General features: G+C 46.3%; 1 protein-coding gene across 1 annotated transcript; it reads left to right on the top strand.

Annotated features, from left to right (window-relative positions):
- Positions 1–747: 747 nt before the first annotated feature.
- Positions 748–23,967, top strand: LOC309329354 (glucagon receptor-like). Its single transcript, XM_081840173.1, has 14 exons — positions 748–859; positions 8,633–8,765; positions 11,168–11,264; positions 14,984–15,091; positions 16,391–16,512; positions 16,798–16,904; positions 17,602–17,758; positions 19,557–19,716; positions 20,397–20,457; positions 20,714–20,783; positions 21,681–21,769; positions 21,892–22,030; positions 22,171–22,212; positions 22,729–23,967. Exons 2-14 carry the CDS (start codon positions 8,691–8,693, stop codon positions 22,798–22,800), a joined length of 1,299 nt encoding a protein of 432 aa, XP_081696299.1. The 5' UTR covers positions 748–859; positions 8,633–8,690; the 3' UTR covers positions 22,801–23,967.
- Positions 23,968–26,855: the final 2,888 nt, after the last annotated feature.

Here is a 26,855-nt window from a genome sequence, read left to right as displayed (position 1 = left end):
CTCCCCTGCTCTCTCCATCTTTCTTCCTGCCAAGCCCCTGCTCCGCTCACACGTTGAATAGCTTTGCCAGCCAAATGGCCCATGCCATCAACCAGCTTTTTCCACTGAGGTGGCCTTGCCCAGCTGCTCAGAGCATACACAGACACTGCTACCTTCTTGGCTGGATGCAAGCAAGGGGCAGGCACATGGGGGTAGCTAGAATTTTTTGGGGGGGCAGGCCTTTTGTTAGGGGGAACAGAACCTCAGTTTCCTATGGATTTTACTGACTTTTATTGATTGGGGGGCAGCTGCCCCTCCCTGCCCCCCCCCAGCTACGCCCATAGACAGGCAGGTAGGGGCTGGCTGAGGGCAGCCTGTGGTTAGTGGGGGCAGTACTCCATTCACCCCAATAGACCGTTCTCCACCGGTCTGGTGCAGAGGGATAGCCATGGGCCTGGTCTGCCCTCTCCTTGGCGCGTCGTCTCCACCACTCTGGCAGCACGAAAGAGGGCGGGGGTGGGAGTTGGGGGCTTTACAGAAATACTCCTCCCTCTCCATTCCATTGACACCTTTCTCTCGACTTCGTCCGGGGAGCCACGAGCTGTGGAGAGGGCGGAGTCTGGCTGGGAGAGACGAGGCGAGGCTCCTCGGTCGAGGGGACGGGACGCAGAAGCGCGCCGGAGAGGAGCCGGCGGCGTCCAGAGCAGTAGCAGCGGCGGCAGCAGCTACCGCTCCGTCGGGGCGAGGAAGCCAAATCCAAGTCCAGCTTCTCCATCGGGCTGCGGGAGCCTGGAGGGAGCGCCCGCCTGCCTGGATCCAGCGGCGGCGGCGAAGGAGAAAGAGGCTCCGAGCAAACGCCGAGGAGAAGTCGCCCGGCCAGGTGAGGCGCGCATCCAACGGAGGGGTGTGCCTGCTTCGCAAGCCGGGAGAGAGAAAGAGGCGGCGGAGAAGGGGATTCCGAAGGATTTCTTTGTATTCCTCGACGGATGAGTTCTCTCTCCCCGCTTGCGCCCCAGGAGCTCAAGGGGGCGCGCAAGGTTTGACCCCCCCGCCGTCCCCTTCTCCTGCCCACAACAACCCTGAGAGGTAGGCTCGGCGTTATAAAGCACAGAGAGGGCACGGGGCGTTTTGTTTAAAGAGGAGAGTTTTGTTCCATTGATGAGATTTCTAAGAGAAAAAGATGAGATGTGGGGGCGAGGTAAGAGACTTGTCGCGGGGGCTAGGGAGAAGGCACGCAGGTTCCCCTTATTTATCTGTGCGTCGTACCCCTCCCCCCGCCGTGCCGCCTGTAGATCCTAAAAGATAGGAGGAAGACCACCTCTCGGGTGCTCAGGAGTTAATTTTGAGCGAGGGGAGGACTCTCCAACCTCGAAACGTGGTCGTCTTCACAAGATCGTGGCTGGAAGGAAGGACTGTGGAAGGGGACCGGAGGCTGTGTGTGTGTGTTGAACGTACATCTCCTTGCACCAGGGGGTCAATGTCACCCGACACCCCAGTTGTACTGATTATCAATTTCGGGGGTGGGGAGGGTGCCCCTATCGCGCCAGCCTACATCTTTACTCAGAAGCAAGCCCTATTCTGCTCAATAGGGCTTGCATCCACGTGAACAGAGTACTGCAGCCTCCTCCGTAAGTTGCGAGGGGCACCTCGACCATCGTGGATCAGGGTTTGCTGCGGATGAAGCAGACAGGAAAAGCTCGACGCTGGTTTGAGGAATCTAGGAAGCTGCCTTAGACTGAGCCGCATCCTTGGTCCATTTAGCTCAGTGGTGCCTACACTGATTGGCAGCAGCAGCTCTCCAGAGTTTCAGGACTCCCCAGCCCTAATCGGGAGATGTTGGGGATCCGAACCCAGGACCGCCTGCATGCAAAGCAGATGCTCGACCAATCAGCCTTTAAGGTGCCACGAGGCAGTAAAGGCAGCTGCTCCCTCACGCCAGGCATTTGACAAAAGATTTTGGAATTTATCACACCATCCATTCCAGGCAGAATTATGTTAGTTTTGAGAGTCTGTATGTGCAGCTTCGTTGTGGTTTTGCTGCCCAATGGCACACAGATGTTGCATACTTAGTAATATCGATCACAGCAGCATTAATTTAATTGCTATTGAGCACATTTCCTGACTTGGACAACAGTCCTAAGCATATTAACCAGGGCGTAAGTCCTGGGTAAATTAATTCTGTGTAAACGTGCCTAGGTGTGCACTGCAAATCCTGCTGAAAGCAATGGTAGAGGATGTAGGCTGTGGTCCTGTAGTCCAGGGATGAGGAACTCTCCAGATGTTGTTGGCAGGACCTGTGGGAGTTTGAGTCCAGCAGCATCTACAAGGCCACAGGCTCTACACCCCTGCTGTGAAGAAGTGTGCATGCACACGAAAGCTCATACCTAGAACTAACTTAGTTGGTCTTTAAGGTACTACTGGAAGGAATTTTTTGTTTTGACTATGGCAGACCAACACGGCTACCTATCTGTAACTGTCATTAAATTTTGTGAGATTTCCTTCTGAGTAAGCCTGCATAGCTGTTTGTCATGGGTTTTAGAGCATGATCCTCTTCACTGAGGGATAATTCGGTCTGTGGAGCACGAGACTCTTAATCTCAGGGTTGTGGGTTTGAGCCTCATGTTGGGCGAAAGATTCCTGCATTGCAGGGGGTTGGACTAGATGACCCTCGTGGTCCCTTCCATCTCTACCATTCTATGATTCTATGTTTATTCAGAAGCGAGCCCCACCAGGTTCACTCAGACTTAACTCCCAAGTGAATGGGAATGGGATTGCAGTTTAGCCATGATAATTTTTGCTGGATTATGTGCCCATCTCTTTTGGAAGCAAGCAGCCTTTATATTATTATTATTATTATTCCTATATCTCATCTTTCCTTCAAGGAGCTCAATATGGCATACATTCTTCTCTTCTCATTTTATCTTCACAACAACCCTGTGAGGTAGTTTAGGCTGAAAGATAGCGGCTGGCCCAAGATCATCCCGTGAGCTTCATGGCTGAGTGGAGATTTGAACCCTGGTCTCCTGGATCCTAGCCCAACCCTCTAACCACTACACCATACTGTGTTTGGCAGGCACACTTAACACATATGGCTATTTCATTATTTTGTGTCAGGGATGGGGAAGCCGGTACCTTCCAGAGGTTGCAGGGATCAGGGATGATGGGAGTTGTACTCCAACATCTGTAGGACCACAGGTTCCACTAGCTCAGGTCTACATCAACAGATGTCCTGTTCCTAAGAACTGTTGAGTTGTCAGATCCTGATAAAGAGTGGTCAGAAAGGAGTGGATGGGGAGCACTGCCCACACCCCTCCTGACATACTATGCCTCTGGTGCATGACAACCACACACTCCTTTCTCTCTTTCTCTCTACCCATAGTTGTGTGGAAGAACCTCCACTTCTTAAGGAAGAGAGAAGAAACTGGTTCCCCTGCCCCTTTCCTTGTTGATGCATTTCTATTATGCTTGCAGCCTCATTAAACGTTTCCAACATGCAGATCAGCCCCTGGCCATTTCTTCGCGGAATGCCACTGCAACAGAGTTCCATTTCCAGGAACCTGGAACAAGTGCCGCTTTGTGCTGATGCTCTTTCAGTTTGTTCTTAGGTCACCCGTGGCTGCAAGTCCGGGGACGGTTTTGCTGGCAGGGCAGATGCCAGGTGCATGAAGAGCCAAAGGTTCAAACTCCAGCATCTTGACAATGGCATCTTTGGGGATGCTTTGACTTCAAGGCTTGTGCATGCATTACCGGTTATGCTGGCCCCAACATGCTCCCAGTTGGGAGCCAAGGATGCACGATGTTAGCCACAATCCATCGATATCTCTCAGCTTCTTGAGAAAAGCTCCTGTTCTCATGCTGAGCTTCCCAGGTAGACTATGGGGTGTGTGGGGACAATAGGCTTGATTACCTATTTCCTCCCAAGTAGGAGAACTGACATAGCTAAGCCTGGCAGGACAGCTTACTCTATGGTATTAACCCCTTCGGGCATTAATTAGACTTAAGCATGTTGGTTATATGAGACTGGTTATCCTACAGGAACCTTCTTATTAATGTTAACTGAAGCTGTGGCTCTGGGAGCCTTTCCTTAGCCAAAGAGAAGGATGAAAATGCTTTTAAAAAAAATGCCGTATTTTTTGCTCTATAAGACTCACTTTTTCCCTCCTAAAAAGTAAGGGGAAATGTGTGTGCATCTTATGGAGCGAATGCAGGCTGCGCAGCTATCCCAGAAGCCAGAACAGGAAGAGGGATCACTGCTTTCACTGCACATCGATCCCTCTTGCTGTTCTAGCTTCTGGGATTCAGAATATTTTTTTTCTTGTTTTCCTCCTCCAAAAACTAGGTGCGTCTTGTGGTCTGGTGCGTCTTATAGAGCGAAAAACACAGTAAATAAGAAACTGAACAGGAGGGAAGAAGGATATTAAACTGGCAGTCCCCCAGCCCCTCAAACAGCCTGGCCTCGACTGCTAGGAACTGTAGTTAACCCCTCACATAGCTACAATTCCCAGTACCCTTAACAATCAAAAGTTCTCATTGTTATTTTTTTATTTAAGAATAAGCCACGTGCTTTAAATGTGTCGTGCAGATGTGCCCATAGTCTAGTAATACTGCAGTACTGCAGGTTCCCATCTCCTGCTCTGCAGTATTTTCTCCCCGTTATTTTCCTTACGATCTGGAGGCAGAACCAGCCATGAATGAATTGGGGACCACTGTTTGTTTCTGGAGAACTGGCTTCCATTCACATGCTTCATTCACTGTTTAGAACTTGAGATTTCTTTATTTTTTTCTGCAAGGAGCAGTTGTAGCAGCAGGACAAGCGTGGTTCCAATAAGAGGGAAACTTGACTGGGAGAAAATGCAGGGCACTGGGCTTAGAGCATCTGCTCTGGCTCCAGAAGGTCCCAGGTTCAATCCCTACTGGAGCCGAAAGAGACCCCAGTCTTAAACCCTGGAGCAGCGCTGCCAGGCAGTGTAACTGATACTGATCTAGATAGAGCAATAGTCTGACTTGGCAGAAGGCAGACGTCTTTTGTACCTGTGTAGCCTGTTTGGTACACACCAGCATGTCCTGCAGCTTGGCCGGTGCAGTTTCTGCTATTTCTATCACATGAGTAAACAGATGGGGGCCGGTCCTGACTGGGATCATCTGAGCACGTGCTTAAAATGCCACTCAGAGCATCCTCCAGCTCAGGCTGCTCTCGCTGCTGCGTGTGAACTACTGACATTCTCCTATCAGGTCAGTATCTGTTGAGCTGCGGATGCAAATCAGCCTATGTGGTGCTGTTACGTGATTATGCCTCTCCCGAGGGATTAGTTTTTATATAATGCTTCATGAGATTCCAGCAGCCGATAACTTCGGTTTGTGCTGTGCAAGTGACACTGGAGCCAGAGATAAGATACCCATCAAGGCAAGATCTCTGCTTCTGTGTTGGGGCCGCAAGTGCTTTTTCGCTCTTTTCCTTTAATCCAGCAATTTCCAATTTCTGAAGGCTTGTTTTGATGTTACCTTTTAGGCATCTCTGTGCCAGTTTGCATTGTAAGTAGCTGTTTTGTGCCACGTTTAATTTTCATATTTAAATCCTATTTTTAATGTGTTTGCAAACCACCTGGATGACTTTGGGCTGTGTGCACATGAACGGCTTAAAGTGCAGCGAGGTCATTATTTCCCTTCAATTCGTATTAAAGATGGTGTAATGGATGTATGGGGTTGCTCGTGCGTAGGTTTGTCACCACTCCTGGCTAGGTAGCCTGGTTAAACCTTTCCTGACTGGACAGCCCTTCACTTCGTGGCTGTTCAGTCACTAGCAGAATCTGTCAGTGGGCGTTTCTTAAACTTCTTCCAGCACAGAAGCTCTTTGACGCCAAGTCTACGCCTACTTTCCCTGCGCGGAAGTCTTCTGCGCAGGGTGGGTGTGGGCAGAGGAGGACCTGTGCTCCAGCGGACCAGCGAAGAGTCCTGGAGACCCCTCTCCGATTCCCCCAACCGCCCCCCTTTATCCCTGGTGTTACGCTGATTTCCTTCCCCAGCCGATGAGTTCCCTCTCTCCCTGCTTGGCCCTTCTCCGGCATCGCTTGGGAGCCCTGCCTCCACTTCTGGCTCCGATGTCAGTTCCCTGACAGATGGTTTCAGGGGAAACACATCAAGATGCATTTTCCCTCCCTAAGAAATGACAGTATAGATATGGATTATAGCTAACTTGGTGTGTGCGCTGTTTTCTGATCTGGTGTGAGATCCTGGCACAGGATACTGAGCAAACAAGAGCATGTGCACAGTCTTGGTCGACAGGTCATAAGAGCAAGTTATTATTTATTGCATCTATTTGTGGCTTACTGCATAAAACAGGCATAGGCAAACTTGGCCCTCCAGATGTTTTGGGACTACAACCCCCATGATCTCTAGCTAACAGGACCAGTGGTCAGGGATGATGGGAACTGTAGTCCCAAAACATCTGGAGGGCTGTGTTTGCCTATGCCTGGCATAAAATGTCTCAAAGTGACTTACGATGATAAAGGTAAACACAATATACAATTTAAAATACATCGAAAAGTGTGTTATTGGCTGAAAGTGCTCATCCTGCAACAGCATAGAAAGGACAGATGCTACCCTATATCTAGAAAGATGGACACCAATATAGGCTAGGGTAGCATCATAGCATATGGACCCAACTAAAAGCTACGCACCTGGGTGAACAAAAGCATATTTACCTGGCGCCCTAAAGTGCTGGATACAGCAGTCATGCATGGTATGTGGACTGTTTGATCCCTGACCACTGAACAGAGAAGAAAACGAGATAGGGTAGGCTTGTCATACATTTTGGGAAATGATTTACAACGAATTTAAGACATTTTTAAATGCTCTTTCCCCCCAAAAACCCTGACGCCTTCCTGCTAGGAATTATGGGTAATGAAATTCCAAAAAAGTTCAGGAGAATCTTTATGTATGCTACAGTTGCTGCCAGAATTTTAATTGCAAAAGGTTGGAAGGGAGAAACTATCCCATCCAAATCAGACTGGCACAATTAAGAGAGTATGCACAATTTGTGAGAATATCAGCAAGGCTACGAGATGTTACAGATGAAAAATTTACCAGATAAATAGAGTCTATGTAAAAGAACATTGTCAAAATATCAATCCATTGGCAGGTATCGACTGAGTTTCTGCGTGTGAATAGGACAGTTTTGGAAAAACCAAAAACAAGTTGAATAATAGGGAGAAAATAAAGTCAAGTGTGTATTCAAGGAATCTAACCTGGGAACATAATGGGAAGATCATGTTAAATTGAAGTATAGAATGAGGTACAAAACAAGCAGCAATCAGGGAACGAATGAATGTCTATCTTTATTTTGTCGTTAAAATCTATTGATTATTTCTGTTTTGCAGTTTTGAAACCAATAAAGCATTAGAGAGAGAGAGAGAGAGAGAGAGGGGGGTAGGATTGTGTATACAATGCAGGGCGGGGAACCTTTTCTGGTCGAAGGTCCACATTCCCTGCCAGGCAAACTTCCCCAGGGCCACATGCCAGTGGTGGGCGGGGCTGGAGGCAAAAAGTAGGTGGAGCAACAGGCGTGACTTACTTTTACACCATTGGTTGCATTCCAGCCATGCAAAAAACCAGAGGTCTGCACACACCCCTTTATCATCCATCCAGGCAAGCAAGAGGCGTCATCATAGTTTCAGAACATATTCCAGCCAGGCAAATCCACTTAAAGTGGGTGTACAGCAGGGCCTGGGGAGAAGCCCATGGGCCAGGTACAGAAGCCCAGAGATTCCCAGCCCCCAAATGGGACAGAAAAATAAGGAAGATGAAGCTTGCCACTCCATACCCACCAGTCTGCTGCTGGCTCATTCTGCCTACTCTTTTTCCACACTTGAGCAGAATCTCAGTGCGCGCACACACACACAGCTACATGAGCGTGAGTCAGACCCATCTCTCCCTGCAGAGGAAGTAGGGCTTTCCATCTGTAGCTATCCTTGAGCAGACGTTAGATCCAAGGATCTCTGAGCTGAAAATCAAATACAAAAAAGTGAGACCTCCAGGTATAGTGTAATAATAATAATAATAATAATAATAATAATAATAATAATAATAATAATGATGATGATGATTTAATTAGGTACTTTGGTTTGGTGCCTGCTGTTTGCTGTCGTCAAAACTTCTTGTTTTACTGTCTGGATCTATTTTCCCCTTCATGTTTAGTTATATCAATAATGTTCTGGTTCCATAAAATGAAAGGAGTTTCAATCAGTAGGGAAATAGTACAGTGGTACCTCCGGTTATGTACTTAATTCGTTCTGGAGGTCCGTTCTTAACCTGAAACTGTTCTTAACCTGAAGCACCACTTTAGCTAATGGGGCCTCCTCCTGCCGCCGCGCCACCGGAGCCCGATTTCTGTTCTCATCCTGAAGCAAAGTTCTTAACCCGAGGTACTATTTTTGGGTTAGCGGAGTCTGTAACCTGAAGCGTCTGTAACCTGAAGCGTATGTAACCCGAGGTACCACTGTAATGGGAAGAGGCAAGTGTTTCTGTAGCATTCTTTGAGACAGGATAGCTCATCCATCTTTGCTGACTATCTGGAATATCCTAAGTACTAGAAAAAAGTTCTCCAAAAGTGTCTCTAAACCTGTTTTCCTGCCACGTTCTTCTCTCTTTCTCTCAGGGGCTTTGAAGGGACCATATTTTGGCTGTGATCCCCGTGCCAAGGAGCAAAGCTAACTATGAGGGATGCATATTCTCCTTGGTCCATGACTAAATTGATTTGCCTCCCTTGGATGAGCCTGATCTTTCTGGAGGTAAGAGTTTCAAGCCAGCCAGCTCATCATCTTTACTCATGCAGGCCTTAATGTTGGAGGGTACCTTTTGTCTCAAGGACAGTGTCTTCCTGCTCAAAGCCAGGTGCTGTGGGCTAGGTTTGGCAGGTCTCCTAACATCATAGAATCATAGAATTGTAGAGTTGGAAGGGACCCTAAGGAATATGCAGCCGTCCCATACGGAGATCGAACCTTCAACCTTGGCGTTATCAGCACCACGCTCTAACCAACTGAGCTGTCTAGGCTGATAAGTATGGAGGCTGGGTGTTAAAGTCTCATAGTGGCAGAGGATGGCACCTAGTAGGTACAGGTAGATCTTGGCTCTGCTCGTGGTCCTTGGAGGTTGCGGTAAAAGAGCCAAGTTTCTAGTCCTCGTTATTGCGAAAATATGAATGAAGACTGTGGGCAGTTTGTTGAGCCTCAGCATCAGTAGGAACATTGGCAGTCATCTCATCCAACCTCCTGCTCAGTGCAGGAATCTGCAAACACAGCAGCCTGAACAGATGGCCAGCCGGCTTCTCAATACTCCAGCCAAGAAGAGCTCACGGCCTTCCCAAGGAACTCTGCTCCACTGCTGAACAGCTCTTGCTGTTAGCAGGCTTCTTTTTATACTTAGCCAAAACCTCATTTCGTTCCAATTCCACCCGCTGTCTCTACTCCTGCTCTATATTGAGGAACAGAGAACAAGCTGCTCACATTTGCACCATACACATGATGGAGAGCCAGTGTGGTGTAGTGGTTAAGAGCAGTAGTCTCGTAATCTGGTGAACTGGGTTCAAGTCTCCGCTCCTCTACATGCAGCAGCTGGGTGCATAGTTGTCAACTTTTCCCTTTTCTTGCAAGGAATCCTATTCAGAATAAGGGAATTTCCCTTTGAAAAAGGGAAACGTTGACAGCTTTGGCTGGGAGACCTTGGGCTAGTCACCCTTCTCTGAAGTCTCTCAGCCCCACTCACCTCACAGAGTGTTTGTTGTGGGGGAGGAAGGGAAAGGAGAATGTTAGCTGCTTTGAGACTCCTTCAGGTAGTGATAAAGCGGGATATCAAATCCAAAACCAAACTTATGAAGCACTTTCATACTACTGTAATAGTTATAGTGTCCCCCTCCCTCCCAACGAACATTGGGAGCTGAAGTTTGTTAAGGAGTCTCATAAAAACTTTCAGCATCCTTAACAAACTACAGCTTCCCAGATTCTTTTGGGGGGAAGGCATGTGCTTCAAAAATGCTTTATCCACCTAAAGAAAAAGAATGGATTTTTCGTGGTGAGCAGATGCATTCAAAATTATGGGATGGACAAAAGACTGACAGGAAAATGTGTAATAAGCATGTAAGTTGGGATGAATGCTCAGTGGCATGTAACCTCCACACAAACAAATAAGAAAGAAGGCTCAACAAAGACCAAATGCCATTTAACCTCTGTGTTAGCAAATTAGGACAGATGCGCAGCAAACAGGTGGTCTCAAGAGTCCCTTAGGTTGTCCCCTTAATTCTGTTCCTGTTATGTACTGAGCTGGATCCTAGAACAATAGGATCCAGAATGCAACAGTCTGATTGGTCCGCAGGAGCCACCCAATCCAGCTCCAGGTGGAAGTGAATCAACAACCTAATTGGCCTGCAGGAGCAGCCAATCAGGCTCCTGGATGAAGTGAATCAGCAACCTGATTGGCCTGCAGGAGCAGCCCAGAATTAGCCAATCACGCGGGGCCCATTGTGTGAAATTATATATATATATATATATATATATATATATATATATATATAAATAGCTAGACGTTTTGGGGAAAGATTCATTCATTGCTACTATGAGCTGAATAAAGAGCATGAAATTTGCACTCGACTCTGAGTATATTTCAGTTCCCTTTCTCTGAGATTTTACCTCTTTTCCTAGAGGTCCAAAGAGGCAAAGGTCTTGCAATTCCAGAGTAAGTACTGGCAACCCTGCTGAGTACCTAGCAGAAAACACAGTAGTGTATCTCTCTTGGGAGATATTTCCAGTTGCAGGGTGGGAACATGCCTCCCTTCCCCTGGATAGAAGGTGTAGATAAGAGGGAAATGGTGCATCGTGCAGGACCACCAAAAAACAACAGTGCAAGAGGTCCAGTGAATGGATTTTGGACTCCTGACCCTCCCTTGCAATGTTCACTCATGCCAGTAGAGAGCACAGTGTGGTACTGAGTGCACAGTGCAGCTTTCTGAGACTTTTGTCTAATGCAAAACTGCAGGCTTCTAGCCCTCATGGTGTTCAATCAGCAGGTGCAGGTGCAGATGGACTATGGTGGCCCCAGGGAGGAGGTGCTATGCTGTCCTGGGCCATTCTCATGCTATCTGCGTAGGAGTAAAGGTGGCCTTTTCCCTGAATCTTAGCAGAGTGTTTTATTTTTGCAGGGCTGCAGCCCAAAAGTTCTGGAGAAGACATTTGAACAATGGATGAGGTATAAAGATGAGTGCTTGAAGAAGATAGCAAGTGATCCTTACCCTTCAGGTAAGGAGCCATTTTCTTTATGGCTGATTTTAAAGTGGCAATTTCGCAAGGAAAAATCTCCATCTCTTTATTTATTTTAGATATTTGCATATTGCTTCTCAGGCAAACCTCACAAAGCAGTTTGCATAAAAATATTAGAGCAATACTTGTTCTTAGATATTCCACCTTCCTCCTACAGAAGCCCAGAGCCTGTGGATAGCTCAGTTGGTAGAGCATTAGACTCTTAATCTCACGGCCATGGGTTTGAGCCCCATGTTGGGAAAAAGATTCCTACGTTGCTAAGGGACTGGGCTAGAGAAGAATGGTGCAGAAGAGGAAATCCTGAAAAGTGATAGGCTTCTACTACTTCCTCCACATGGTCTGAAGGCAGGAGACTCAGCCGCCTTGTTGAAGTGAGATCAATGAGACTGCCTTAAACCCCCTTTGAGCCTTCAAAGGGGCCTCTAAGGATCACAGGGCACCATCACCTTGTATGAAGTCAGACACATTGGTCCATCTAGTTCAGTATTTGTCTACAGCTCTCCAGGTCTTCAGATAAGATGACATTCACTGCTGCATCTGGAGTTGTTGGGGATTGAACCTGGGACCTTCTGCATGCAAGTGAAATGCTCTACCACTGAGCTATGGCTTTATCCTCTTCAAGTTGCATGATAGAAGAAATGCACTAGAAAATGCAGCAAAAATGGTGAATGGTGAATAAATGGTGAATAAAACAGGGACTCTGAGTGGGCTTTACCTGACCACCACTGGGTGAAAAATGATATTCAAGTTCACAGTTTCTTTGGAGACACCTATTATTTATACCTTATGCACTAATTTATTAGCCAGTTTACGGTACAAATATTTCATATCATTTTTTGTTGTTGTTGCTAAATATGACATTGGTTCATATCAGGTATACCCTGAGATGCATTTTCCCTGCACTGATTGTTTGGGGCCACCTACTTTCTCCCCCTCTCTTTTCTTTCCTCCAATCACAGGTAGGCCTGCCAAAGAGGCTAACTATACAGCCCTATACATGCCTACTCAGAAGTAAGTCCCTTGGAGTTCAATGGGACCTAATCCCAGGTAAGTGTATAGGATTGCAGCTTAACGTCTGCATTATCATGGGTGCCATTGAACATACCAAGTCTTACTTCCGAGTAAACATGCATGGAATTGCATAGCATAGCTGCAATTCTATACACACCCTTGCCTAGCAGTGAGGTCCATTGAAATTGGTGGGACTGACTTCTGAGTAGATGTGCTGCAAATTATTTTAACTGGGCACCTGCTATAAAGGTGGCACATCAACTGTTTTCTGCCCTAGCAAGGTTTGTATTTCTCTTCCACCTTCCTGTGCTGTCTCTCTCTCTCCATACCTCCTTCTGTCAGTCAGTTATAACTCTAACCTAATACAGTGGTACCTCGGGTTAAGTACTTAATTTGTTCCCAAGGTCTGTTCTTAACCTGAAACTTTTTTTAACCTGAAGCACCACTTTAGCTAATGGGGCCTCCTGCTGCTGCCACGCCGCCGGAGCACGATTTCTGTTCTCATCCTGAAGCAAAGTTCTTAACCCAAGGTACTATTTCTGGGTTAGCGGAGTCTGTAACCTGAAGCGTCTGTAACCTGAGGTACCACTGTACTCTAGTCTGCAATGGACAAAAGAGTCTCCAAACATCCCATAGGAATTCCTGGGATGTCAGTCCCAGAAGGGGTGCCCATTTTCACTCAAAGCAGTGAAAATGGACAGGATATTTCACTCAAAGCAGTGAAAATGGACAGGATATTTTATTCTAGCAAAAGAAAGGGACTTACCTAAGTGCAGTGCTCAGGGTGGATTCTTGTTCTCTCAGTATAAGGAATTCAGTGAAACTCCACGCCCCCCCCGCACCCCAGTTCCCAGCAGGCACCTTCCTTGCAATGCTAAATGCAAAGTCAAAAGCCCGCTGAAGAACAGATGTATCCTATAAGCACCCTGATTTTGATTACAGCAAGGGTAAGGGTGTGTGTGTAGGAAAGAGGTCTAGAGATTCTATTTAACTGCTTTTATAGATGTTGCTCCTGCTGGGAAGCTGATTTTTGCAGAGTGAACCAATTTCTATTAAGGCTTTCATCCAAAAGGAGTGGAAGGCTGAGTTGCCTTCCTGTGAAGAGGGAGATGACTTTACAGGATGGAACCATTCAAAGCACCTGCTAAGTATTGTTTAAGAATGGGGAGAGGGAGTAAATGTATTGAATACTTTACTTCCACCCCCACCCCACCCATTATTTTTTAAGGGAAAGCAATATATAGAATTAAAATGTGCTGATTTCATGTAACATTAAGAAAGCTACCTCGAGGGGGTGGCGCTTGCCTCTCCTCCCCTTTACATTTTGCAGGGCTATGCACTTACGATCTGATTTCTGAAAAATGGGTGTGCAAATGCTTTTGCTGAGTTGCGTTAACACTTAATTTGTGGAACTTGCTGCTGTTACAGGTGGTGACTGCCAGGCTGAAATGGCTTTGAAAGAGAGTTAGACAAATCCACAAACTGGAATAGGTCCATCAGTTGCTGTTAGTTTGGAGACAGTGTGCTGTATACGAACTTCAAATTCGTGCTCCAAATAAGGATTCTTACATAGCCAGAATGGCCCTATCCACCCAAGAAAAGGAGGTACCAGGAGGCTCAGGCACTAAGACAAAAACAAATTTAGGGGGAAAGAATCCTGAACGCTGATGGCCCATTGAATATTGCTGATGTTGGAGTCAGAGGTGTAGTGGCCATGAGCTGTGGGCAAGGAAGAGGGGTGTCAAAGACCTGTTACGATCTCTGCAGCAGGGTCACTGTCTCTAGAGTCCCAGAGCCACACAAACAGCATGAAAGGGGAGCTTTTTAGCCAATGAGAAGGTGTCTTCTGACACTTTGTGCTGATTGCAGCCAATCCGATTTAAAGGAGGTGAGTCAGTGTCTGAGGATTGGCTCCCAGGGTCACTGTGGAGAAGGCACCAAGGAAGAACACCAAGGAGTCGTTCTGCATGCTCCAAATTTACCGTATTTTTTGCTCTATAAGATGCATTTTTCCCCTTCTAAAAAGCAAGGGGAAATGTGTGTGTGTCTTATGGAGCGAATGCAGGCTACGCAGCTTTTGCTGAAGCCAGGAGAGCAAGAGGGATCGATCCCTCTTGATCTTCTGGCTTCGCTTCGCTGGAGAGCCGCTGCGCAGCTTTCCCTCTCTGCACAGCGCCCCTTCAGTGAAGCGGGAGGAGAAACGGAGCCCCTTCCATTTCTCCACCCACTTTGCTGGAGAGGTGCTGAGCAGAGAGGGAGAGAACATTTTTTTTCTTGTTCTCCTCCTGAAAAACTAGGTGCATCTTATGGTTGGGTGCGTCTTATAGAGCGAAAAATATGGTAGGTATTTAGGAACACTGAAAAAACACAAGGGGTGCTTTAGCTTCAGGAGAATGATGTACAAGTTGTGCTATGTAAAAGGAACTCCATGTTGTCAATGGAGATTGTGGCTGAGAACTGGTCTAGAAAAGCCTAAGGAGGATCTGACTTGGAGAAGGGTCAAACTGGGGTTGTCCCAGGACCAGTTCCCTTTGCTGAGTTAACTCTCACCTTCAGAAGTGACAGCCACAGATATACGGAGGATGCAGAAGGCATTTGACATTGTGTTATGGGATGCTGTGCTGAATATATTGGATCCCCTTCTATGTTTTGCCCTTCACAACCAGACTTGCTTTCGTCTCTTTCAGGGCTGTTTTGCAATCGGACGTTTGACATGTATGCATGCTGGCCAGATGGGAGCCCCGGGACCATCGTCAATGTCTCCTGCCCTTTTTATTTGCCCTGGTATGAGAAAGGTAAGGCTGTTTCTTGGTGGGTTCTTTTGGAGAGTATCTGCAAGGCATTCCAGGGAGCTTGAGGCTTAGATTCACTAAAATTCTTTTACACTCCATCTACCACTTTCTCTCCCATCTCCCCAAAAATGTGTGCAGGTTTCCATGCTGGGATTTCTCAACTTGTCCTGCAAATCCCTATTTTCTCTTCCTTCTACCCAACTTCTCAAATCCTGTTGACTAGGTCAACTTTGGCTTGTTGACTAAGCCATATTCTTGACTCCTGTTGGCTAAGTTTGCACTGTCTTTTACCTCCACAGGACACCAACCAATAAATCAGGGGCCTTCAGGATGTTCTGGTCTATAGCTTTAATCAGTCCAATGTCCACAGTCAGAGATTATAGGAGTTATGTTCCAGAACATTTGGATGGCGCAAGGTTGCCTCTTTGTTCCATAAATCAAAGCAGGCATCATTTTGCATCAACTGTAAACCAAGCAGGAAATTGGGAAGAGTCGCTGTCCTTGGTGCTGATGTTTCAGATTAAATCCATTTTGTAGCATCCTGCTGCTGTTGAAAACATTGCTGGGGTTCTCATTTTCACCTTTGTAATGGCTAGTTACAACTTGTCCTGCGTCCGGACATCACTATAATCTGAAGGCACCCCTGTTTAGGGAAGCTTTTAATATTTGATGAATTATTGTATTTTAATATTTTGCTGGAAGCTGCTTAGAGTGGCTGGGGAAACCCAGCCAGATGGAGAGGGTATGAATGAATGAATGAATGAATGAATAAAATTAGGGGTTTTTTTTCTCCACCCACACCAACAACTGCTAGTGATAATGGAGTAGAGAAACAGCCACACTGTCAGTACAAGATAAATTGAACTAGATGTTACAAAATGCGCAAGGGGAGCTCTGACACTGGGTTGTCCTTTTTGACAGTAGCCCTGTGACCTCTGAATATATAAATGACAGTGCCTGACTCACTGTGCTGGGGTGGTTGGAGCCCAGCTCTCCCTCTGGGTCCTACTGCTTGGCCCTATTTTTATGATCCCTTAGAGGATTGTGCTCTCCCTTCCTCCCTGCAGCTTAGCTCATGCCTTCAACAAACACACAAAACATAACCAGCTGTGCATAGCAGGTTACGTTTTGTGCGTTTGTTGAATGTATGTTATGTAATGTTAGGTTTGATGTTGTTTTGCAGCTTAGCTCATGGAGGGAAGTCTTGCTTTCAGTGGACGTATGTTCTGGACAGTGATGCTAAGACAGCTGACATTTCCAAGCATCTCAGCCTGTCAATGTCTGGCCTTTTTTTGCTCGCAGTTAAACATGGTACGGTGAGCCGCAAGTGTGGGCCTGATGGCCACTGGGTGATGCTGAACGGGACAGAGCTCTGGAGGGACCATTCCCAGTGCAAGGAAGAGGTGGATGGCAACACTGGAGAGGTGAGAAGGGGAGCCTGCTGGGATTTGCTGGCCCTCCGTGAAGCTCATAATGACATGTCATTTGCTTCTAAACATGGCAAGCCTGGCAGGCAGTGTTTGAGGGCCTTCCTGCTCATTCTGCTGAATGGGGCCTGGACCTCTGCCCCAAAGGCCTACCCTGATGGTGCCACTGTCCCTGGCCTCCGATGCTCCCAGCTGCATCTTCCCCAATGGGCTGGATGTGTCTGGAGAAGAGTGGAAATGGGCTGCCATGGCTTGTCTGATGATGCCTCCTCTCCCGTACAGGAATCATCCTACCGCCTGATGGTCAGCTTCAAGGTCCTCTACACCGTGGGCTACTCCCTCTCTCTGCTGGCCCTGGTCTTGGCTCTGCTCATCCTGACTGTCTTCAGGTACTGCATCCTGAGCGAAAGATCCTGTGGGATGGTGATGGACGCCTTTGCCTCTCCCTTTCTCTCTCAAGTGTGCAGTCTGTTCTGTACAGGTTCAGGAGGTGTGCAAGGAAGAGAGAGAGAAGAGAAATCCACAGCATTTGGCTGCTGTAATTTTGGATAGGTGCATGTCAACACCTTCAACACACACAGGACTGTGTCCAGCAATGTCTGTGACCATCGGAAACTGCTTTTCTACTGGGTCCATCTAGCCTATGACTAAGATATTTAGGAAGCATTTTGCATTGAGACAGACCACTGGTCCATGCAGCTTGATATTGTCAACACCAAGGCGTGGGGGAACCTCTGGCCCACGAGCCATATTAGGTTCAACAGGGACCTGCAGGGATGTGCGAGGGAGTTTCTGATCAGGAGCTTACAAGTCTTGCTTTGGGCAGGGATCTTCTTTGGCAGCCAGGCTTGAGTTGAACCCCTGCATGACGATGTCCAGCAAGGGAGGGCCCACCACCCCTCTAGGCAATTGGTTCCACTCCTGAGCTGCTCTGACCGTCAATAGGTTTTACACCAGCTTCGTTGAAAGGCTTGTGTTTTCAAAGTATTTATAGAGTGGTGCGGAGCTATTGGGTCACCAGCGAGTGGACAGCGTCCAACCTTGCCCACATTGGGTACCCAGTGCAATGTCCTTTTCACCCCCCAGGAAGCTTCGCTGCACCCGGAACTACATCCACGCAAACCTCTTCGCCTCCTTCGGGCTACGGGCCATCTCTGTGATCGTGAAGGATGCATTGCTGGAGCAGATGTGGAGAAGGGAGACGTTCCAGGTGTCCGACTGGGAGGCGTTGCTGAGCCACGAGGCAAGTATGATTCCTGCGGACTGTCGCATGAACCTAAGGAAACCAGCACTATCGCACTCAATTCCAGTGGCAGATATTGCATCTCCTGAGCAATTTGCTCATTTGGGCTTAACGTTTGATTTGATTATTTGATTTCTTTTTTCCCTATATTTTTTATTAACATTTGTTTTACATTTTAGAATATTTATTTAAGCAACCTTAAAATACCAATAACTTCCCTTCTTCTCTTTCCATGGTTCATTCTGCAGAACATAAATCACTGCATATTTTATATAAACTAAACCATTCAGTATTCCATGACTACATCCATCAAAACTTACACCGTTGAATTTATCTTAACACTGTCCACATTTTCAAATAAACACAATTTCCCTCCATATATTCAATAAACATTTCCCAATCTTCTTTAAACGTATGTTCTTCTTGTTTTCTTATTCTATATGTTAGGTTTGCAAGCTGCGCATATTCCATCAGTTTAAGTTGCCATTCTTCTTTAGTTGGGACTTCGCTCATTTTCCATTTTTGGGCTAACAAAACATGAGCTGCAGTAGTGGCATACATAAATAACCTTTCTTGACACCTGGGAATTTCCATCTGAATTATCCCCAACAAAAAGGACTCTGGTCCCCCCCAATCCATTTATTAAAAATATCTCTGAGTGGTGTACAAAAAAACTGTAGCAACAACAGACAACTTAAACAAAATATTACAAAAAAAATGCAGTGCTACATATAAAAATGTTACATTAATCTAAAGTTGCTAATATATAAAAATCATAATCAATTCATTTTCCTTCTGATAAACCCTCCTGCTCAGCTTCCGGGTTCCCATGAAGGGTTCAAACAAACTCTCAGCTCACCCACAAAAGTCTCCCAATGAGAAGACTTCTGGAAACAGCAGGTATCACCCTAGTCTCTCACTCTAGACTTGCCTTTTATGGGCTTGGCATGGTGCTTCTACAGGCTGCCCAAAGCTGTGTCCCATTCAGCTGTACTCTCCACACCCAGTTCCAGGTACAGCAGGTTTGTTGAGTTTCCCAGGAGGTCCAAAGGATGGGAAGAAGGTCCCCATCTCCGCTCGCAGCTCTTTCTTCACCCTCTGTCCTCTCCTCTTCCTCCAGTCAGGGAAGACAGCATGGAGCTCAGCATCTAGCAACCTTTGCTGAAAATCTCTTCATGTAAAGTTATTGATTGGGGTGCTGGGGGGGGGGAATGAAGCTCCATCTTTTTTAACCCTGCCCCACTTAAGATAGTAGCTGGACAGTGAGGCTGAAACTCCCACCAGCCCCTGACTGCAGGGCCAGTGGTCAAGGATGGTGGATATTCTAGTCCAACAACATAGGAAGCCATGTGATACTGAGTCAGACTATTGGTCCATCTAGCTCAGTATTGTCTACACTGACAGACAGCCCCTCTCCAGCACTTTCAGCCAGGGGACCCTCCTAGTCCTTCCTGGAAATGCCAGAGATTGAACCTGGACCTTCTGAATGCAAGGCAAATATTCTGTTGCTGCTGAGTTAAGCCCCCTTCCTTGTTGGCTTTCTAAGTAGGTGCGTTAAATGGTTCTAATTTTTATTGATGTGTCTTTTGAAAACTTTGATTTTATTAAAAAAAAAACCAAGCTGTAAACGGGTATAATAACCATTGAAACAAGAACAGCAATAATTGACAGAAATAACTGGAATAACGATGATGATGATTGAAATGCCAACAGTATGTGTATTACTGTATTATTTCCATGTTTTTCATAAGTGCTGGAAAGGGTTCTTATTAGACACTGATTGGCTCTCTTATTCTAGGCTGCGATTGGTTGTCGAGTGGCTCAAGTCGTGATGCAGTACTGTATTCTGGCCAATCATTATTGGTTTCTTGCGGAGGCGGTCTACCTGTACAAACTTCTGATTGGAGCTGTGTTTTCAGAGAAGAATTACTACACTCTGTACCTGTACTTGGGCTGGGGTAAGGAAGAATTGGGCTGGGAAGCACTTGCTAATACTGGGGCCAGTGCACACAATACATTGTTAAGCACACTGTGTCTTATTTTAAGGAAAAGCCGCCTAGGACCTATAATCTTGCTCAAAGCTAGCATTAGTTGGCTCTCCCTACCATGGGATCTGGCTCCCCCTACTGTTGAGCTCCCTGCCTTTTGCCCTACCAGTCCCACACGGAACAGTCTTACAGTTCTTATCCCCAGCTTCAATCTATCTTCTTTTCATCCATTGTGATTTTTTTGGGGGAGGGGACAATTCCGAATCTTGAGAATTGAACTTAAGCAAAGGACACTATTTTATATGCAGTGCTAATTTTGGAACTCCAGCTGCAGCCATTGCATTACCTGGCAATTTGCCCATTTGGGCTCAACGGCTGAGTCAAGACAGGGAATAGGAAGCTCAGCATCTTGGCTATCGATGAACCTTTGCTGGGCTGAAGACCCCTTGATGTATGGTGCTTGATTTGGGATGCTGAAGAAGGGAAAATAATAAGAATAATAATAACACTGGACCTCAGTGTTCGGGCAGAACCATGGGGGTGGAGACACTGCCTTTTAACCCAGTAATGCAGTGGGGTGGACCTAGCTTGCTTCTCGACTTCCAGTGAGTGTTTGGTTTTTTCCAGAGCTTTTGCTGTGTGACTTGCAGGAACCCCTGTGGCTTTTGTGGTGCCGTGGATGGCTGCCAAGTACCTGAAGGAGAATGCAGAGTGAGTGTGGTGGTGCTGGGATGGGGAATTTGGGCTGATTGGCACAGGGAGGGATTTTATGTTATACAGTCAAACAGGGGGGGAAAGATGTAGGTCAATGACTGAACAAGGTGACATGTCTCCCACAGTTTTCTGTGGCTTCTCAGTGGAGCTGATGGAGCAGCCCTGCTTGCCATCTTTCCCACAGGGCTGTTTTCCTGCCTGTTCCATTAACCCCTCTGGAATAATGCCAATCTCCTCCCTGTTTGTGCTGCAGGTGCTGGGCATTGAACGAGAACATGAATTACTGGTGGATTATTCGCATCCCTATTTTGCTAGCATCTGTGGTAAGTGTCGGGATCTTTGCTGCGACTGACCTGATAAAGCTCATTTCCCTCCGGAATCACCCCCCAATGAATAATTAACAACCTGAGCCTTTGATGAGGCCTCAGGCACATTCCCGTTCAGCAGAGTTTCCAAAGCAGCAGAAGTGATGAGATTTATGGCTACATGCAATGCTTTATTGCTAAGCTACGCAGACAGCAAAGAAAAATACATCCTCTCTCTGTGAGAGCAGAGAGCAACTGAACAAAGGAACAAAGGAACAGGAAACCACTAACGTCACATCCGTCTCCCTTCTCCCGTGAGACTTCCAACAGCTTGGAAGGTCTCTGGAATGTAAACAGAGTCCTGTGACTCTAAGCAGCTGCTCAGTGGCAAACAGAAACTAACAGTAAGTGCCTCCCCCTTGTTCCTCTTGCCTAGCTTGAGATGGGGCGAGAGGGGAAGGACGGTGCCTTTCTGGTGGTGGTGGTGGTAGGGAGTCTGGTTGGCTTTTGGTACTCAGGAAGAGCAACAGCTTTGTCAGCCGTGTCAAAGCAGTATAGCTTGGCAATATGTTGTGTCTCTCACCCCCCATTCAAATGCTACACAGGAAGCTGCCTTATACCAAGTCAGACTAACTCAGTATTGTCTACTCTGATGGGCAGCAACTCTCCCAAGGTTTCAGGCAGGCGTCTCTCCTAGTAGTCCTACTTGGAGATGCCAGGGATTGAACCTGGGACCTTCTGCATGCAAGTCAGATGCTCTACCCCCTGAGCTATGGCTCTTCCCCAAAATCTACAGGGGGGAGAAAGAACATGGTACAGTCTTCCCAGCTGCAATATCTTCTTGTTAGCATCTTTTTGTGAGCAAGTGGCTTGTTGCTTCCAAGCTTTGATTAACTCACCACTGTGTCTTCCCAGATCAACCTGCTGATCTTCATGCAGATCCTCAAAGTGATCCTGGCCAAGCTGCGAGCCAATCAGAAGGGCTATGCAGACTACAAGCTGCGGTGAGTTTGTCCGCCAGGTAAACCCCCCCAAAAATTTGCTGGCTCAGGCTTCCCAAAGAAAAGCCCGAGTCCTGAACTCAGGAACTTAAGTTTCATCTCCTGTTTGGTGTTGTCCCTTCCAGGTTGGCCAAAGCCACCCTCACCCTTGTCCCTCTCTTTGGGATCCATGAAGTAGTCTTCATTTTTGTCACAGACGAACAAACTACAGGAGTGCTGCGCTACATCAAAGTCTTCTTCACTCTCTTCCTCAACTCCTTTCAGGTGAGTTTGGGAGCACCTGGCTTGGATCACCTGTGAAATAAATTGTCTGGCAAAAGCCATCAGGCTTTGGCCCTGTTTTCCAACAGGTTCCTGTTTGCTATTGCAAACTCATGCTTCCTTCTCTTTCTCATCTACTGCAGGGATTCCTGGTTGCTGTCTTGTATTGCTTTGCAAATAAGGAGGTAAGCAATGTCCACACCACCCACCCTGGCTGAGATGATCCAGTCATTCTTGGGCATGCAGTCTTATACAGCTCATACTAATCCCTGATCAGCCTTACTGATTGGAGCCTCTGACTATCAGATGAGGACTTGTTGGTGCTGACATCACCAAGGGATGTCTGGTTGGTGCTGACTGGGTCTTTTTTGGTGGTGGTTCCCCGATTGTGAAATGCCCTCACTGGCGAGGTGTGCTTGTCTTCCATCATTATTAGCTTTCCAGAAGGAATTTGAAAACATTCCTGTTTATTTAAGCATACTTGGTGGCTAAAGAATACTGATTCTGGCAACCCCAAGATCACTGGGTGTTTTGAATCACAGTTGATTTTAGAATGCTTTTAACTGAAACAGCTTTTAGATGTTTTTAATTGTTACTGTTTTGGGAATATTTTATTCCGTTTTAGAAGGCTTTTGCTTAGTTTCTCAGTTGTATATCTGGCCTGATTCAGGAGTCTGTTCTTATGCTTCCTTTTCATCCAGGTGAAGTCCGAAATGAAGAAGAAGTGGCAGCTTTGGAAACTGGACCACCCTGCCCTCTGCTGCACCCAGTAAGAGGAAATTGGGGGTGCCAAGAGCTCCTTAAGACAGCGATTGATGCTCTGTCCTATGATGCTGCACCTGGCATTCTCAGATGGCCACAGAGTGCTTGGGGCAATGGGCAATTTGTTGGAGGACCACAGGCAACGTTCTGAAAAAGGGGGCAGAGGTTATTTCTACCAGTTGGGCAAAACATAGAAATTGACATTGCTGGCTTACAGCACCCGGATGATGATATACCAGCCATGAAAGGGCATTAGGAAGTGCCAAAGAGCCTGATGGAGGGTTTGCATAACGCTGCAGAAGGAATCCTGAAGCTCCAGGAATTAGAGAGGGATGTGTGTGTGTCTAGCTCTGTGGTACAGCATCTGTTTTGGATGGAGAAGGTCCAGGTTCAATCCCCAGGATCTCCAGATAGGGCAGGATGAGACCCTATTGGAAATCTTGGAGAGCCAGTGCCCAGCCAGAGTAGGCAATACCAATGAAGAAATGGTTTGACTTGGGATAAGGGAACTTCCTCTGTTCCACGTCTCAAAACCAACTCAGGATTCAGCTTTGGTAGGATGGCAGTCCATCCTAGGAGATCACCAAGGGCCTTAATACTGTCCTCTACCACCTGTTCCCATTGTTCAGCTGCTGCTATCTACCTTCAAGCTTTTCACAGAGGTATATTCTGTACCAGAGAAACGAAGACCTCCTCTCTCAACTATGAAGGCTACAGGCTTCTAGGCCAAGATCAAGATAGCCTTGCAGACACAGGCACTGAGATCCCTCTTCGGTTTTGTTTCTGAAGATGCCAGAGCAAGAAACTAATTGTGGACCCCTTCAGGTGATGTCATGGCTCTGTAGCCCAGGCACTGGCCAGCCTGACTCAGTGTGGGAACTCTGCAACGCTCCCCTCAGCTATGGCTGAGCCCAGTGGTTTGGTTCCAAAGAGGACATTTCTGGGGAGTCAAGAGGATTGTGCTTCGCTCAGCTTCTGCATGAGGTCCCTGTGCTCATTAAAAAGCACAAGCTTCTGATGCATCACTTTGCAAGGCGCACTGTTAACATTGGGAGAGCTCAGAGTACTTTCCCTGAACACCCTGACCTTCTCGGGCTTCACGCAACCAGCAGTGGACACACTTTGCATCTCAAACAACTCCTCCTGCCTCTTTTCCCCTTTGGGCAGCTCTGAAGGGTTTTTTTCCCCCAATGCAGAATCATAACAAAAATTACAAACATTGAATCCAAAATAATACTATACAAACAAAAAAACCTGGAACATACAAAAAAAAAAAAAAAAAAAGGAAAGAAAAGAAAAAGAAAAAAAGGAAAGGAAACAAAACTAAACAAAAACGAAAAAGCACACATCTACAGAAAAAACCGTATCATTACGTACATAAACACAAATTGACTTCCTTCCTTTGTTCTAAGACCTCAAAAAAATTACTCTTACTGTATTGTTGTGTCTAATTAGATTACTTCCACCTTTGTACTTTTTTTTTACACCATTTTTCTTTTTCTTTAACCCTGTAAAGCATCATTCATTACATACCAATATACTTACTCCAGAACAATGTTTTTTCATATACTCTTTAGCACAACCCCATTCTTTTAATAATTTCTGGTCCGATTGTCCCCTTATGTAAGCTGTGAGTCTTGCCAGATTTATGTATTCACAAAATTTAATTTGCCAATCTTTCACTGATGGAATTTTTCTGCCTTTCCAGTTTTTAGCTATAAGCATCCTGGCAGCTGTTGTTGCATAAAGGAATACTTTCCTTTGATTTTCGGGGATATCATTTGTAATTAAAACTAAAAGGAATGCCTCCGGTTTTTTACTGAAAGAAATTTTAAACATCTTTTTGAGTTCTTCATAGATTTCATTCCAGAATTGTTTAATAGGTCGGCATTCCCACATGTGAAACATTGTTCCTATTTCTTTTTTACATCTCCAACAGGTATTTGATTTTAATTTGTAAATTTTAGCCAATTTTACCGGAGTTAAGTACCATTGGTACACCATTTTCATAAAATTTTCTCTTATTGTATAACATGCCGTGAATTTAATATATTTCCATAATTTCTCCCATTGGTCCAGCCGAATTACATATCCTATATCACATGCCCATTTAATCATAACTTCTTTTACTTCTTCATCCTTTAATTCCCATTCTAATAATATTATACATTTTGGATATATATATATATTTGAGTTTTGTAATAATACTTTTTGTAATTTTGATTCTTCTTTTTCAAATCCTATTACTTTATCCTGGTTGAATATTTGTGCAATTTGGTGATATTGTAACCATGTGGTACAGTATTGGGTCACCTCACCGTATGGTCTTAGTTTTAATTGGCCCTGTTCTTCCGGGCATCTCTGAAGGTTTTCTTTGGCTGCCCAGTGCGTGTGGGACGATGATCATTCTTCATATACCACCGTCTATCCATATATGTCACTTTGCAAATAACAGGTCCATGGCTCCAGGGGGCTGATGTGCAACGCAGATGCAAGGGAACAACATGGGAAACGGAGAATTTAGAGGCATGGGAAGAATATGCAATTGTTTCGAGTTGGCTTTGTTACGGGGCAGTGACTGGTGGTGGGAGGAGGAGGAAATGATGACTCTCCTAAGGGAGGTTGCCCGGAAATGCCCCTCTCCCACCAAAGGGAAAAGGCTGAGTCATTTTGGGTAGAGGGGCAAAGGCAAGGTCAAAGGTCACAGGAAGAAATGTGCCAAGAAATAAAGCACATAGAGGGAAGTGTAAGGCCATGGAGGGTTTTGAAGGGAAAAACTTTGAGGGCATAGGAACATGCTCTGAGAGGACGGGCTGAATTGTGCCTTACTGAATTGAAGCTACTGCCCCCTCCCTCTGCAGCACTGGCCTTTCTCTCTGGCTGCAAAGAACTTTGAGGGGTGCAGGCGCTACGGTAGCCCCTCCTTCTCCAGGGAAGAATAAGGATTGCGGCACACAGCCGAGCAACTTGCAGAAGTCATTGCTATGGAAAAAACAGCCTAGAAGAAAGCAGGAAGGGGGTGTCTGGAGGCTGCATGAACTGAGCTACCTTGGAGGCAGCAAAAAAGATGCGTTTTGGAACGGGCAGTGCTACGAAACATTTAAGTCAAGTGTCCCTTTAGTTTTATTGCAGGGGGTGGGGGAATGCAGGTGACCCAGCTCTTGGCATTTTGGAGAATGCTTGCTCTGCAGCAGGAGTAGCAAACCTTTGAGCCTCCAGGTGCTACTAAACTACAACTCCCATCAGCCCCAGTAAGCAGGGCAGGGGTGATGGGTGTTGTAGTCCAGCAACTTCTGGAGGGCCAAATGAATCCCATCTGTTCTGCGCCTGCTAAGACTAAGTAGGCCACTTCTTTTAAATGCAACACTCAAGGGGAAGGATAGTTTCACACAGACAACTGTTCTGCGCATGTTTCCAAACGGGATGCCCCTTGGGGGCAGGAGAAGGAAGCACAGTGGAGAAGAGCTGGGTGACTTGGATGTCAAGGTTGCATCAAAGAAGACACAGGCAGGTTCATCTTGCTGTGACCTAATCCCTGCACAGCTGCAGTGGAAGATTTGAAGGATTACAGGTCTGGAGGCTCAAAGGCATTCTAAAGCACAGCTATTCTCCACCACAAGTTTAGCATCTTCTAGAACTTGTAGAACTTCCATTTTCTCTGCAGGTTCTTCCTTTCTTGGAGGTAAGGGGAACACGATGCAGAGCAACTATAAGTAAAATGGAATAGAGGACTCCCATCCAACACCAGTCCCTTCATTGCAGGCTTCTGTAAACACTCCAAGAGTTTTTCAAGCTAATAAAACTTTGAACGCCTTCTTCATTACTGAGGTACATTCATGCTGGTTGCCATTCTGTGTGACCACCTCCAAAAGCAGTTGTGTCATAGGGTTTTTTTTTTTTTGGGGGGGGGAATTCTCTAATTCCTGCACGACACCAGAGCAAGCCATTTCACCAGGAAACAGCCAATATAGAGTGTAATCTGTATCTGTTACAAGCAGCAGCACAGCTACTCCTATTCTGCTCAGGTAACGTTTGGAGGGGATCATGAGGGATGGATCTGCTTCCT

Source organism: Podarcis erhardii, assembly GCF_964252035.2.
Source record: "Podarcis erhardii genome assembly, chromosome: 14".
NCBI classification, from domain to species: Eukaryota; Metazoa; Chordata; class Lepidosauria; order Squamata; family Lacertidae; genus Podarcis; species Podarcis erhardii.
The sequence above is the reverse complement of the archived record's forward strand: the minus strand, read 5'-3'. Positions and strand labels throughout refer to the sequence as shown.